The sequence below is a fragment of the Paramacrobiotus metropolitanus genome, unplaced genomic scaffold (genome assembly GCF_019649055.1).
Source record: "Paramacrobiotus metropolitanus isolate TYO unplaced genomic scaffold, Prichtersi_v1.0 Parri_scaffold0000125, whole genome shotgun sequence".
Classification (NCBI taxonomy): Eukaryota; Metazoa; Tardigrada; class Eutardigrada; order Parachela; family Macrobiotidae; genus Paramacrobiotus; species Paramacrobiotus metropolitanus.
In genome coordinates this window covers 66,536-81,846 of record NW_026570345.1, presented here as the reverse complement: position 1 = coordinate 81,846, position 15,311 = coordinate 66,536, and the positions used below count along the sequence as shown (strand labels likewise).

At 40.8% G+C, this 15,311-nt stretch overlaps 2 protein-coding genes across 2 annotated transcripts; both read left to right on the top strand.

Annotated features, from left to right (window-relative positions):
* Positions 1-7,242: 7,242 nt before the first annotated feature.
* On the top strand, positions 7,243-9,681 carry LOC129598603 (uncharacterized). The gene is made up of 7 exons (XM_055496584.1): positions 7,243-7,372; positions 7,554-7,811; positions 7,864-8,012; positions 8,270-8,474; positions 8,544-8,673; positions 9,279-9,402; positions 9,503-9,681. The coding sequence occupies exons 2-7, from the start codon at positions 7,581-7,583 to the stop codon at positions 9,660-9,662; spliced, it is 999 nt and encodes a 332-aa protein (XP_055352559.1). The 5' UTR covers positions 7,243-7,372; positions 7,554-7,580; the 3' UTR covers positions 9,663-9,681.
* Positions 9,682-13,440: 3,759 nt separating this feature from the next.
* LOC129598609 (uncharacterized) lies at positions 13,441-14,290 on the top strand. Its single transcript, XM_055496589.1, has 4 exons — positions 13,441-13,506; positions 13,558-13,684; positions 13,761-13,884; positions 14,012-14,290. Exons 1-4 carry the CDS (start codon positions 13,444-13,446, stop codon positions 14,175-14,177), a joined length of 480 nt encoding a protein of 159 aa, XP_055352564.1. The 5' UTR covers positions 13,441-13,443; the 3' UTR covers positions 14,178-14,290.
* Positions 14,291-15,311: the final 1,021 nt, after the last annotated feature.

Sequence of the window (15,311 nt, the reverse complement as noted above, 5' to 3'; positions counted from 1 at the left end):
CGAAAATTTATGTTATTTTCAAGAGCACGTTATTTAAAAATTTGAGACATTAATTTTGCAGTTTTTCATGAAGCGGTCGTGTTATAGTCACATTTAAAACAAAGGTTTTAATTTCAAAAAGTGGACTTCTTTTGCGCTTGCTGTTTGTTAAACAAGGAAAAGCAATTTTAAAGGAAGTAAAGCTTTTTGTTAACGCAGTTAACAGGCGAGCCGGGCTGGGATATTCACGCTATAACTGTACGGTAATCGGATTCCCCTAAATCATCAACATAAACCGCTCTCGTTAAACGCTTGTACAAACGCATAAAACGCTTATTATTATTAAGACGCGTTAATTTTCTGCTAAGGCTAATACTTTCTACGTATAAGGCTACTCGTTATTTGTATTTTCTTTATTCTGTATATTTAGTCTGCGATCTGCACTGAGTTTGAAAACATAAGTACTCGGCGGGGATGCTCGCATTGTTTAAAAATTATGCATGTCGAATATGCATGCCTACGATTATCGCTGTCGAATTAAATCGTAACTTGCTCTTTTATGCGATTAAGCATGCAATCTCAATGGGTGAGCTGCGGCTATGAATATGTCACGGTCATTTAGATTGACTGGCCTCGTACAAAAAAATGTAATGTAATACAAAGCCGGTACGCTATTTAAAGTTTTGTTATGAATTTCGTTTACAATATACGAGCATTTGTTTACAATATACGAGTTTTGTTATGATTTTTACAATATACGAGCATTTAATAATTTACCCCTTCGATAGGCTGTAGTCAACATTGCGGTAATAAACATTCGTAGATGTCGAGCGAAGATGTTAACGTTTTAAAAATATGGATTCCGACTACGAGTACCTACTTGGGTTTGTAGGATGCCGACCACATGTGCCGTGAAGAGATTTGTGTACAGCAGTAAACATTTCTTTTTTTCGACACTAAATCAACAGCGTGAGCGTACAGGGGCTTGAAATGTTAACGGCATTATAGCATGTGCCGGCTGAAATGTTAACGGCGTTATAACATGTGCCGGCTCAAATGTTAACGGCGTTATAACATTTGCCGGCTCAAATGTTAACGGCGTTATAACGCGTGCCGGCTGTAATGTTAACGGCGTTATAACGGCACCCTCTCAGTTCGGAAACCATTCATTTCGGAAAACGTTCATTTCGAAAACCATTCATTTCGGAAAGCCAGCATTTCCGAAGCCGCCAAGAAAACAGAAGAAAACTAGTAATACCATAAAAAACTAGTAAAAACGTAAGAAAACATACAAATCAAAGAAACCTGAGAAACAAATAACAAAAATAAGAAAGCTTAAAAACATTATCAAAACCCAAAAAACTTAATAAAACCTAAGAATAACAAAAACAAACCTAAGAAACCTAAGAAATTTTAAGAAAACCTAATGTTTAAAAAACCTAAAAAAACAGGAATAACATTAGAAAATTAAAAACGAAAGAGAACCTAAGAATCCTAAGAAATAATGTGAATGTTAACTTAAGAAAACCTAAGGGAACCGAATCATTAGAATAGCATTAGCATAGTATAAGAAAAACGAAGGAAACATTTCTGATATGTCCGATATGCACATCTTTTCGAAATGAACAGTTTCCGAAATGAACGGTTCCCCAAATGAGACACCGTTATATCATGTGCCAGCTCATATGTTAACGGTGTTAACAAGCGGTTTAAATTGGACTGCCGGATAGATATTTCCAATAAATTCTGGAAACGTCTCGAATAAGCAAAAACATGTTTGGCCGCCTAGCAACCTAAACTACAGATCTGTGTAGTTACTTAAATTGTCAATTCCATCAAAATTGTAATTTTTTTTTAAATTCTTGAAACCTTTAAGATGTTTTTAAATACATGTTCGTACCCCAAAATAACTAAATTTTTTTAAAGTCGGCTCCAAAGCTTTGACATTTCTAGAATTTTTAAATATTTCTAAATATTTCGACTCGGCCCCGCGCAGCGGGGCCGTAACCCCTATTTTTCTGAGCCTCCAGAATTTCGAAATTTTCAGAACGTCTAGAAATGTCTAAGTACCTCAATATCTCACGGTCTTAATTGTCTAATTTATATGTAATTGTAAATAGGGTGCCCTTTTAGGCACCCCTTTTTGCACCCCGTTTATTACAGGCACCCTTTTTAAATGAATATTGTATACGATAGATGTTCTCAGATAATAAATAATAACGCCTTCATTCCGATGATATAAACGATAATACATCAGGCTTCCAGCCGATAATAAAACGATTTAGCAAATCAGCCAATATAGAGCAAATTAGTACCGCGTCTCTGCTGTAACCAGAAGGTCATCTTTCGTGTTAGAAAGGTTGGCTTCTTCCTGGCCGTTTAAGGCACCGTGAGATTTTATCAGCTTTTAAAACGTCTGCCAAAAACCCTTTCGCCGCGGCTTTAGGAGTGCTGTGTTCGAGGGCGATGCTCCAGAGATCAGTTCAACAATGTGGGAGCACACCATTGGACCGCACTGGTTTGACCCGACAACTAAAGCTGGACAACTGGAAATACTACATTGACCTGTTCGCTACGGTACAGCTGGGGGGTGGACAATCGGCGACAGCAGGGCATCCCTTTTTTGTTTCCTCAATGGTGCACACTGCCCACATTCTTAAAAAATCTTTTTGTACTTGCTCAAGGAAAGGCTACACAGCGTTTCCTTCTGCCATCACACGAAAATGTCCATAATTCTTCGAATCCTCTAACATTTTCCAGTGATGCGAATACTACTCGTATATCAGTGTTCATGGCTTCCGATGGCCTCGGCGCCGAAGTTTTCACTTTAATAGCAACCGTGCAAAACGATAATAACTAATGTCAGAATATGTAAATAATATTTTATTGTGTTATAATATGCAATAATTATTAAATACAATATCAACTCAAAATTTTTGCCTATAATAAACGGGGGTTTTAGGGGTTGCCTATAACGGTTTCCTTCTAAATATCTAAAAGCCGGCCCGTGGCCCGTTTACCGTATTTACTCACATAGCGGCTCTGGGATACTGCTGGTAGCTTGGGCATTCACTAACCTCGAAATCTAATATATATGAATTTATTTTATTTTGGTAATTACTAACGAGCTTGACTGATGGCTGAAAAAATCTTACAGTTGGTAGCTAAAGATACAGCCTGCGAGGTCGCTTGGGGCGACCGTTAACTGTTCCCCACAAGATTCCATTAATTCTGCGCCGAAAAATTGTTTTTATGGGCATCGTGTAAATGATCCCACTCCATCCATTTTATAACCGTGAAAAAGAACCATGAAAAAAAAATTACGGAGATTTTCATAGCTTTCATAAAACTGGTCCAATTTAACCGGAAAGCTTGAAAACTTTCCGCATTTCTAATGTTTAAGATACTTTCGTAGCTGGCCTCGGTGGGGTGTTATATTTGAAACATTTCTTGTTATATTTGAAACAAAGTTTTTTTTATTGCTGTACGAAGTATATTTTGTACATATTTTTTCATTGTTCAATACCTCAAACACAGCTGGTCGCGCGCTAGCGCGACCGATACTTGTATTGTAATATTTTTCTGATATATCTTTAAGTTAACACAACTCAAAACCGTCTACTGGCCGCGTCATGCGAGTTACCGCAAAATGACCGAATCGTTGGAAACCTCATGTTAAATACCCATCGTTTTAAGCGTCCGGTATTCTCGTAAGAATTGTTGACGTATACAGCCAGCGCGTGTTAGCTCCATTAACATTCTAGCCCGGCACGCTTGTTAACGCCGTTAACATTACACCTACTCGCCTGTTAACGCTTTCATTTTGTTAAGAGACTGGACGAAGTGTATTATGTGTTGAAATGATGAACTGCGTAATTTTGCTTTTAACCTATGTTAATGTGAATAACCCAATTAAGCCCCGTTCTTTTGTTAATGCCTTCATGTTGAGCCTGCAATTTCGTCTGGCGAATTCGGTATACCACATTCTGCAGTGCATTCTCATTGCGCGGGTACAGTATGGTATTTTTAAAGATGCAGTTATTAAAGAATAATAATCTCGGAATATTAGAGGAATGGGACGGATCAAAACTGAATTTAGCTGCTTTATTCAGCCTGCCTATGGTGGACAGCGTCATTAAAAACTTGAATTTGCCCTGTCACTTTAAAATTTCCCTTTAAAAATTAAATTACAGTAGTTAACACGTCAACATCACTATCCGGCACGCGCGTTAGTGGTGCAGAATGCAGGGTACCGGCGCTGACCATACAGAAAAAAGGTTTAATGCAACCTTTACTTTGACTATATATTTGTTACGTTCCGTTAACATTCCAGCCGGCACATGCTACAGGTCCGTTAACATTTGAGCCGGCATATGTTATAACGCCGTTAACATTTGAGCCGGCATATATTATAACGCCGTTAACATTTGAGCCGGCACATGTTCTAACGCCGTTAACATTCTAGCCGGCATATGCTATAACTCCGTTAACATTTCAGCCGACACGTGTTACAGTATAACGACGCTAACATTCCAGCCGGCACGTATTATGGCGCCATTAAGGGATTTGGCCCGGTACGTGGTACTAAATTCGTGTACAATCTTAAACTTTCGTGCACTTTGAAACACTTCCTTTGTTTTTTAAGATTCTGAAGACATATTATACACAGGCGTAAAAACCGTTTATGGACGCAAATTTTGATTTCGCGAGTTATGGCTGTTAGAAAACTCCAAAAAGTTTAAATGCATTTAGGTGTACCAAAAGTCTCATTATCAACCAAATGAAGATCGTTTTTACACCCAACCAGAGTTGCACCATTTTTTTAATTTGAAAATGAATTTCAAAATTTGGTTCGGTGTAAAAACGACCTTAATGGATATGTGCATTTATATGCAAAATTCGAAGAAGATCGTCTGATAACGAGACTTTTGGTACATCAAAATGCATTAAAACTTTTTGGAATTTTCTCACAATTTTAATTCCCGAGCCGGATGTTGCGCGTACAAACGGTTTTCAAGCCAGTTTATACAAATGTAATCTGGCTACAAAACATCATAAAACAAAACCTAAAATTAATGTGTTTGGGGGTGCGCGAAACTATAAGTTTTCGCGTATGTACGCGAATTTGGTACCATGTACCAGGCCAAATCCCTGAAGGCTGTGGACAGAAATTAAAATTTCAAACCGGAAACGCGCTAAAACAGTTGGGCTCCATGCCCTGCGAAAACAAGCACAGACCGATGTTGCAATCAAAGGGAGCCTAGATTAAATCGTAATCACCGGAGTTATTACCATAGTGTAAATTTGTTAGCACTATCTGGATTCAGGACATCAGATCAGCAGCCAAATCTTACGGGTGTTTAAGTCTGGCTTTAATGTGATTGAGCTAAATTTTAGTTAATGGCTGGTCAACTGCGCGAACAAGGTGAGTATTCTTATAACCATCACAAGACATAAGAGCAGCCAACTCGTACGGGACTTAAAGTGTAATTTACTGTAGGTAAATGTGGCTTGAACTTGATTTTAGCCCATGACTCGTGATTTGCAATAATAATTATTATAATTTTGCTACAGAGATTGAGTGAATAGCTTGCTTGATTTTGGTCGTTAACATTTGGGCCCGGCGGGAATGTTAACGTTAACATTCTAGCCCGGCTCACATGTTAATGCGTTAACCGTTAACATGTTAACTGTTTTGCCGGCTACACGCGATGTTTCGCGATGTATGCGCAAAAGCACTGGCGCCAAAACCGATTACGTCTCGTGAGACTCATGACGGATTTTTACGATCGCTCACGTGATGTCTCGCCTGCCATCGGTTTAATACAGTTGCAGAAGCTACGGTGGTTCTTGTTTATTACCTGAGTCTCTGTCTGGTTTATGACCTATATGAAACGAAATGTGAGCGTATTGCACCTGTTTTGGCATTCATTGTAATTTATGCGACATGTCTCTGCCTTTGAAGATAATAGAATATTTAATTGAAGGGACGTAATACGGTATCTACGACGTAGCGGCTCGTCGAAAAATTGTCAACGGTTCGCAGTGGACGACACTACAGTGATTAGCGAAAAATATCTAAAAGTGAAAATGACATAAAATTAGACAAGAACATTCTTCGGTAAGAAAAAAACCACTGTAACCCAGTAAATGCTGTGCGCTTCGGTAGCGCTTAAGGCTAACGTAAGGTTGTAACGAAACGAAGTACGAACTAACAGTCCAGTTATCATCGTTCATGTAATCAGTACCAAACATTTCGATTTTTTTATTTCTCCAGAGAAAGCCTCTTAGACATGAACCTATCTACTTTGCCGAATCTCAATTGATTCACGCGCTTGCTACAGGCGTAAAATATCTGAACCAAATCGCGAAAATGGCCAAAACTTATTACTTATTGTTTACGGCACTGAACTCGATTTGCATAATCTTACTTAACATCATAATGAGTCTGGCAGCTGATGGCGTGGTTAACTTGCGCGATGACGTACAGCTTACGGGCGAGCCGTTTGCATCCGACAAGTATCCCGGTAACGACGGCTATGCGTATTACGGCATTCGCTATGGAACCAGCAAACGCTTTGAGGTATAAAATTCATTATTATACTTTCGCCTTCCGGTTTTTGGCTTCGCCTACTGACGCACAACACTGACTCCAGTTTCTGAATTTTACAGTCAGATTTTTCGTCAACAATTTAAGAATCAGTTGATCTTTGGACTCAAATTTTAATGATAAAACATTTTAATTTTATGTATCGGCTTTTCGGTTTACTGAGCAGGCCTCGGTTGAAAATACGGATTTTCTTTACTTGAAAAATGCTGCACGACCCGTGCAAGGAAATGTTTGTCCGCAAGGATTTCTCGAGGGATTGCCGCCAGTAACTGATAAAGTTTTTGATGAAGACTGTTTGTACATGGACGTCTATGTTCCACCACGAGCTTCCAGTTCAACAGGGACGTTTCCCGTAATGTTGTGGATTCATGGTGGAGGATTCCAAGGTTTGTTTGTTTTAAAATGAAAATTATTATTTCATTTATTTAGATTCCGCTTTACAGTTGGCACTAAGGATCAATATAATTCAACATCATTAGCCGACGACATTGGTGCAATTATTGTCACCATTAATTACCGGTTGGCTGCGTACGGTACCTAAAACAAATGTTGCAACTGTGCAGTATGTTGGTGCGGCTTATCCAACCTACGTATCAGGGTTTCTGAGCACCGGGGACGACTCTGCCAAAGGCGACTATGGAATCGGTGATTGTAAAACGGCTATAAAATTTGCCCAAAAGTATATCGATAAGTTCGGCGGCAACACAAGCGCCTTTTCGCTGTTCGGACAAAGTCGTGGCGGTGCCTTAGTGTCGACGGTTCTGCTCGATCCTGCTATTCGCGGTACATTTTACAGGGTCAATATTACTTCCTGGTGATTTCAAAAGCGCTAATTTTGTTTTATACTGAAAACAAGGCTGTATTTATGCAATGTTAGACCGATACTTATGTATCTGCAGACCGCAAGGTATGTTGATGACATATGTTGCAATAATTATTACCAGAACTAATTTTGATTGTCAAGGACAACGACGGTAAGCTGACATGACGTATGCAGCACGACGTTCACGTTGCAAGCATGACGTACGCAACTGTAGCATTCAGCGGCAGCGTGCTGGTGGATCCGACGGTGGCCTACATTCGTGATCCGATGACCAACGCGAAGAAGGTCGCTACGGCTGCGGGAGGTCCCACAGATACATCCACTGGAATGGTCAGCTGCCTGAAAGCGCTACCACAGAATCAGTTCCAGAAGGCTCAGCTGACGATTGTCCAGATACCGGTAAGGCTGAATTAATATACATGCGCTCGTTGTTTGAGAAAACTTGTTGTAGGTTAATGCGGCTTTCGGTTTTGTGGTTGACCACGATAACATCCAAGACTTGCCGCTGCGTGCGCTCCAACAGACGCTGGATAGTGGATACACCGGTCCCAAATATTATCACCAGTTATCTGCGCGAAGATGCCTCTTTAACATTAACTTGTAAGTCTTGTAGTCTTTTGACTTTGTAGTTAGGTACACTTTACGACGCCTATAAGACAGTAGATCAAAACAGTTATCTGCGTTCAGTAACAAATATGTATTAATACGATCATCTTACTCATTATCGAATAAAAAATACAGTACAGATAGAACGTTTCTAAATATTTTTTGTTTTTGGTATTAAAGTAAATCCATTAATAAATTGATTCTAGAGTAAGTAAATATATAAGTATGGCGTTTTAATTACTGTTCTTCAGTGTCGGTACGGTGGTACCGGACGTGCTTAATTCAGCTCCACTGACCTTCCGTGCCATTCGTAATGTTATCACCAAATATTTACTGCCACGTGACGCACGACCGCTTTGCCCAATACCCGACACACACTTGGGCGATCGTGTTATACAACACTATAATATGTCGGAACACGACAGGAGGAAGCCCTTTTCAGACAAGTTTTATCGTGTGCGCTACGAACTACAATTCTGACAACTAATTTGTGCTCTAAGAGTTCTGGAATGAATTTCGTTGCAGCCGGCTTCCGATGCTATACAAGGTTACCCAGCAGCTAAGGAAGCGTTGATGTACGCCAAACACGCCTGGCCATCAGGACCATCAGTACAGCTGATTCGAACAATATATGATTCGCACTACAAAGGATGGGGTACGTTACAATGGAAACTAATACGGCGCTGCAAATAATAAATTTCGTCTGCTGAACAACCTGCTACCGTACTTATTAACTTTATTAGGCAACCTGTGAATTATTAATTAAAACAATTTTCAAGTGAACATGACACGACGCATCTAGAGCATGTGACATTGTGTTGGTGGATATACAAGCTTGCCCGGTAATTTCTGCCGGTTCAAAACAGCGAGATACTGTACTGACACCCTGCACTTGGAGAAATTTTGTACAGTATGAGCAGCACGGTACTGTAGACAGGTGGATTTAAAGCCGATTGCGTTCGGCCAATAGCCAGCAGTCTGCATGCAGTTGCAAGCCGTGTATGTGAGCAGTGAACGCAGTCGTACAACGCACGCGTGGCTGCACAGCTAAAACTTTCTCCGAGTGCAGGGTGTCAGTACAGTACACAAATTTGCGTGTTACGCCAAACGTAGTGTAGTGGCAATCGCTATAGCGCAAATTCCGCGCTAAATATGTGCTATCTGTATTCTGTACCTTTACGACAGAAATTACCGGACAAGCTTGTACAGTCGCTACATACGTTGATTACTAACTAAGCCTAACTAAGGTATTTGATTTAGGGGCGTTTCACGCAATGGAGCTAGCCTACATTTTCGGACAATGGCAGCTCTTCCCCGGTGAAAAATATGATCCTCGCCTGACAGTCAGCTATCGGAGCATGCTCAGCCAAGTGGCGCACAAAGGGTAATACTTCGGTTATAAAAACTACAAACTGTACTCGTAATGGAAATTAATCGGCAAGATAATTCAGTTTTATGATGCCGTCGTTTGCTGTCTCTTTTAGACGAATGGACGGCCCCGCTTTCCTGCAGAGCAACAGCGCTTACGGAGTTAACGAGTTGGGCCTGGATGGACAGTGGTCAGCCAGCACGTATGACCTTGCGGGAATGCTGAATTATTGGCAGGACATAGCCAATCAGCCGTGTCCGGGAGCGTTTAAATAACTGCCTGTTAAAGCGTAATTTTAAGGCAAAATCTGTGTCAAATGTTTCTTTGCGTTTGGGATTTGTATCATTTTGTACGAGTACATGCACGAGTGCTGACACAGTAAATTCGATAGTGTTTGACTTGGTGTTTCAAACGCCTTTTGGGATAACACCCTCTATTACGAGTACACTCCTCTCAGGCTCTCACAAAGGGCCATGTGAAGCATGCTTACGTCTTACAAAATAGCGAATTAACAGTTTGTGATAACTTCGACTCGCTTTTATACACTTCCTGAAATTCTTACTGCGTATTTACACTGAGTAAAGAAAGCTATGTCTTTGATCAAATATGTGCTATCTCCGGCATTCGCCGCTTAAATAGAACGTACCACAATCATAAATTTGTAATCTGCGCATCCACGATGAGCAATACTGTGCTGATGCGGTTTTGACAGCGATTATTTAGCTGCACGACATGCTATCAGAATATCACATAACTAAGATATTAAAATCCATCCCTTGTCCACTGCCTTAACATCTGCAACTTAGCGCAGCGTTTATGCGAATGCTTTAAATGGAATGTTAACCTTCACACAGGAATTAAGCAAACAAATCAACAAGCAGACTAATTATCGCGACATACAGTCTGTACTCGCGACGAAGGACTATACTCTTTTGCCAAAAAAATTTGTGTAAAAGATTCTATGCATACGAGTACCCGTTCAAAGGGGTACGAGAAACACGTGAGCTCACACATTTAATGCGTAAAAACAACAGAATTCAATTATCCCTTTTTGTGCGTACAAATACATATTTTGTGCCAATTCTAAGAGGTCGGGTTGTATTTGCAGAAGCCTTTTTTAGATTTTTTACCCTTTATTGGAACATGGGTTTCGATCCTAACCGGCCATTCTTCGTCCGCTGCGATTACACCAACATCGTATTTGACGTTTTCGATGTCAACGATCCGACCAAGCGGCACATCGTGTTTTATCAATACAACGACGGCTCTAATCAGCGCTTCACATACCGTATCAGATTGATTTGCAGGCAAAACAATGGGTAAGCCTTTTTTACTGTTTCGTGTTGTGGAAATTTGCTTCTTATTGCAATATTTGATACCTGTTGTTATTTATTTTTCCGGGATGCAAGCCAACGCGCGTCGAACCAGGGGTCAACTTACAAGTGTTCTGCTGACGGCCCATGAGGAAAAAATAGGATAAGAAATTTAGTGACAATCAGAAGTTCACCTTGATTAATGTGTAAATATGCGCTGACAGGGATAAATTTTATGTTCGATTCTGTGCTCGCAAATGGTTTTTTATGCATCGAATTATACGTGTACTAATAAAGTTGGCCAACGAAAGCTGATTGCTTGTCTTAGTGCATTAAATGTAGCAAATACATGTACTAGTGATTGATTGCTGAGAAAACCGGCAGGATTAAAGCGTTCTCACAAGGCCACCACAGCAGTTTTCATCAGCAAAGTTTTACCTGACCGTCTGTTCCGCACAGAACGAACAATAATAATTATGTAAAAAGGTCGTACGAACAAAACTACTCATTGCGTGGAAATTTACTTCTTTGCGTATTTAAATAATCATGCTTCCAACGATTTTAGCGGTATCGCTAGCGAATTGGTAGATCACACGTTACCTACACCTACAAGCATGCCGATTATCTTGGCGAATATTTTCCCTTTAATACTCTCAGTTTTTCTGATTCTGAAAGACACTAACGGTGAACCGGGAACTGCCATTTTTCCAGACAACACGCCGCTCACTGGTGAAAGTTATGCGTCCGAAAGCTATCCAGGAACGGTTGGATATGTCTACTATGGGATCCGCTACGGCATCAGCAAACGCTTCGAAGTAAGCATAGCGCATTTTGTTGGTATTTCAAAACATTCTGAGAGTTTTGGGTTTTTATCAATTTTATCGCCTACATAAACGGTCACGTCAATGTCTGCCTGCACTGTACAGTACACATGAGTTACGTTTGCAGGCATCAGTGGAAAACACGGAGTACTCTTATTTAAGAAATTCGTCTCGCTTAAAACAAGGCCACGCTTGTCCACAAGGCTTTTTGCCAGGATTTCCTTTAATTGACGATACAATTGTAGACGAAGACTGCCTGTATTTGGATATTTACACCCCGCCTACTTTGCGCAATGTGCAGGAGACCTTTCCCGTATTGGTGTGGTTCCATGGCGGAGCTTTGCAAGGTACAATGAACATCAAATATTTAAGGAGCTACGCACATACAGTGTAACCATGCTTATCACTGCACACCGGCACAAAAAATCGAAGAAATTACAACCGTTGCGCCTTATACTAGCTTTTGCTGAACAGTCCAGTCTTATTTTGGATACTTGTATGAATGGCAGTTCAGATGATTGTGACTGTCGTACTGGTACACGGAGTGTATTACACGTTTTACCGTTGCTCGAACTCGCTGATCTGCACACAGCTGCCAGACAAGCATAAATAGCTTAATTTTTTAAACACAATAACTTTTGGTTTGCAGTTGGAAGTAAGGATCGATACAATGGAAGTTATGGAACCACATTGGCGGATGGCATTCGTGCCGTCATTGTCACCGTCAACTATCGGCTGTCTGCATTTGGTACTACTGTACGTATATATTCACTATTCACTAATACCAGCACATTTTACATTCTCACCGGTTTTTTCGTCCCTCAGTTACCAATCATCTGCCCTGAGAACATCTTGTTATTCCAAATTTACGAATTACGGTACCGTTTCTTGTCTGCTCTTTAGGCTTTTTTAAGTACCGGCGACGATGCCGCGAAGTGTAATTTCGGACTTGGTGACAGTATAACAGCGCTGACATGGATCCGCAAGAACATTGGCAGATTCGCTGGACGACCAGATGCACTGACATTAGTCGGACAAAGTGACGGGGCAGCTTTTATCTCCGTGATGCTCTTGGACCCCATCCTGCGAGGTAAACGGTTTGTCCGAGTCTAACTGCGCTTGTAACTATCTTATTTAAGCAGATATGATCCAGAATGTGGTAATGCTCAGCGGTAGTATGTTAATGGACTGGGCCTACATCCGTGATCCGTTGAACAACGCTCAGCGCTTGGGTGGCGCAACTGGATGCCCCATAGACACGACAACGAACCTGGTTAACTGTTTAAAAGCTCTGCCGTTCCAGCGACTGGCACATGCTGCCCGGGCAGTCCAGCCACCCAGCCCAGTAAGCAAAATTTGTTGCGCGTTTTACCTAATTTTGTCTCCAACATAACATCAAGTTTATGCGTATATTTGATGAAGAATAAAATGCGCTATGTTGTGCCTTAAAATATAATAGTTACAAAATATATTTAACTCCGTATCTGTAATATCTCATGTTGAAAACCTACCCGAACAAAAGTCAAGCTCCATAAATGTCAAGCTTTTATCTTACATTGCTTCGACGTGGGCTCTGGTAACGGACAACGAGCATATTCATGGAACGCCGCTGCAAGCACTGTCGGCTGCGTTGAACGCATCGGCATCCAGAATTCCCCACATCGTCACAAGTTATCTCCGAGAAGATATGTCAATCATTCTTTCTGGCAAGTATAAAGTTTTACTAATACAGACACTTTGTACCAATCAAAACAAGTTGTGTACTTCTGTATTTCTTATATCCAGCTTCAAATCCCGATCTTTTCAACCCGGACAAACCACTAACCGTAAACGACATTCGCCAGGTTGTCGCCACGGAATTTCTTCCCAGAGGCGGGAGACCACTATGTGCAGTACCCAATTATGCCCTCGCGGACACCGTCATGCAGCATTACAACATTACGGAAACCGATGCACGGGAAGACAAATTATGGAAATTATTTCATGTAAGCTAACTTCTGTCAGTGGGTGCATCAGCTGTTAACGTTTTTCGATAGCTGGCCAGCGAGGCGACGCAAGGTTATCCGGCAGCGAAAGAGGCGCTCTTGTACTCCGCGGCGAAATTGGCTGGGAATTCCGTGCAGTTATTGCGCATCATTTATGATTCGCATTATCAAGGTCTAGGTTAGTAATTTTGTCCTCGTTTACAGAAGTATTTAGCCTGCATATGTACATTGTTAACTGAAACTCTTGCACACAGGCGCTTTCCATATGATGGAGCTGCCTTACTTATTCGGCCCGGCGTTGCTGCTCCCTAACCAAACATACGATCCGCGATTAAAAACAAGTCTGCAAAGCGTGTTACGCCAAGTAGCGTACACTGGGTATGTTTTTCAACTTTAGTTCTTTTCCTTCGCGTTTATGACTTGGCTACTTTAGTTAGCATAAAGAAGAATGCAATAAAAAGCTTTTAGAATATGATGTTATTAACAAAAGTGTCAATGTGAACAGGAAATTGGAAGGCACTGCGTTTTCTCCGGACACCCGATACGGATACATGGAGCTGGGGCAGTCGGCGGAATGGCGCACCGGCGATTACGACATTCTTAGCATGGCTGAGTTTTGGGATAAAGTAGCTCAGACCCCTTGTCCCAGTGGCAACTATGGAGCATATTGAAAGAAAAGGTGTACAAAGACATTTCGAAGTGGCTTGACGAATGTTTTATTCTCCGCCATTTATGTACCACAACTCTTCAACCGATGTGTTTCAAGAAGCATCGAAGAGCTGTATGATTTTGAATAGTAAAATAACTATATTCTTTCATAAAAAATACGATAATTTCTATCACATAATGCGCATACATACAAGCGATTCGGCTTTCCAAACAAAGCTCGCAAAAAAGCGTACGCTTGTGCACACCGTTTTATATACCGTAAGTACAGAGGGTTATTCAGCCAAGTGTGGTCAGCGCATTAAAAAAATTCCTATAATTCAGCTGTAGCGCAGAGTCAGATTCTAATAATTGTTTTATTATGACAAATTAGTTTTGATGCTTTTTGCAAATTTTTGTGACAATCGAGCTTAAACAGCCCGCAAGATTGGCTACTGACCTAAAGACTCCGACTCTAAACCTTTGACCAGGCAAAATTTGGCTTTCGATGATCTGGCCTTAAAAGGATCGTCTGCTTTTCAAATCTGGATGGTTTTAATTGTAAAAACGACGATCCGAATATTTTTCAGCAAAAACGATTCCATATTCTTGCGCGTTCTTGCGGTAGGACGGTTGGAAAAACGCGAAAACAGGAAGACACTCGCAGGAGCCATGCTCATTGTGCGAATTCTTACTCACGGAGCTATAGCTATCCTTTTCGTTCCTCCACAAACTAAAGTTGTAACGCAGGTCTTTCTTCACAATTTACAATGTTCATTGATCGAAAAGGACGCTCCATGATTAAGCCTGGCAGAGAGGAAGAAGTCATCCAGAACCAGAGATGTGCTCCCGGGAGCACTGCTGAAAAACAAGGATGTTGCTTCCTGATCGAAAAACTAGTAATTCCTTCTGAAAAGGATTGTTCGAAACCCTGACAGGTTTTCAATGGATTATGGCGAAAACCCAAATTTTAAATTAATTTTGAGTAAAGGGAATCCATTTCCTATAGCTGAACTGGTCAACTGTTGCCAACATGGGGGGGATAAACTTAATTTTTTCCTGGGCTACAGGATAGCGAAATCTTGGCTCGGTTGAATTCAGAATATGATTAAATGTTGTGGTTATCTGATAAAATTTTTAAAAAAGTAAAATAAGCCTGC

Bases quoted from the DNA above. Each gene is read 5' to 3' on its own strand.
- LOC129598603 (XM_055496584.1), top strand. From the start codon at position 7,581: ATGCAGCACGACGTTCACGTTGCAAGCATGACGTACGCAACTGTAGCA. The intron at 7,812-7,863 runs GTAAGGCTGAAT...AACTTGTTGTAG, and splicing joins TGACGATTGTCCAGATACCG to GTTAATGCGGCTTTCGGTTT. The intron at 9,403-9,502 runs GTAATACTTCGG...TGTCTCTTTTAG, and splicing joins AGCCAAGTGGCGCACAAAGG to ACGAATGGACGGCCCCGCTT.
- LOC129598609 (XM_055496589.1), top strand. From the start codon at position 13,444: ATGCAGCATTACAACATTACGGAAACCGATGCACGGGAAGACAAATTA. The intron at 13,507-13,557 runs GTAAGCTAACTT...GTTTTTCGATAG, and splicing joins AATTATGGAAATTATTTCAT to CTGGCCAGCGAGGCGACGCA. The intron at 13,885-14,011 runs GTATGTTTTTCA...CAATGTGAACAG, and splicing joins CGCCAAGTAGCGTACACTGG to GAAATTGGAAGGCACTGCGT.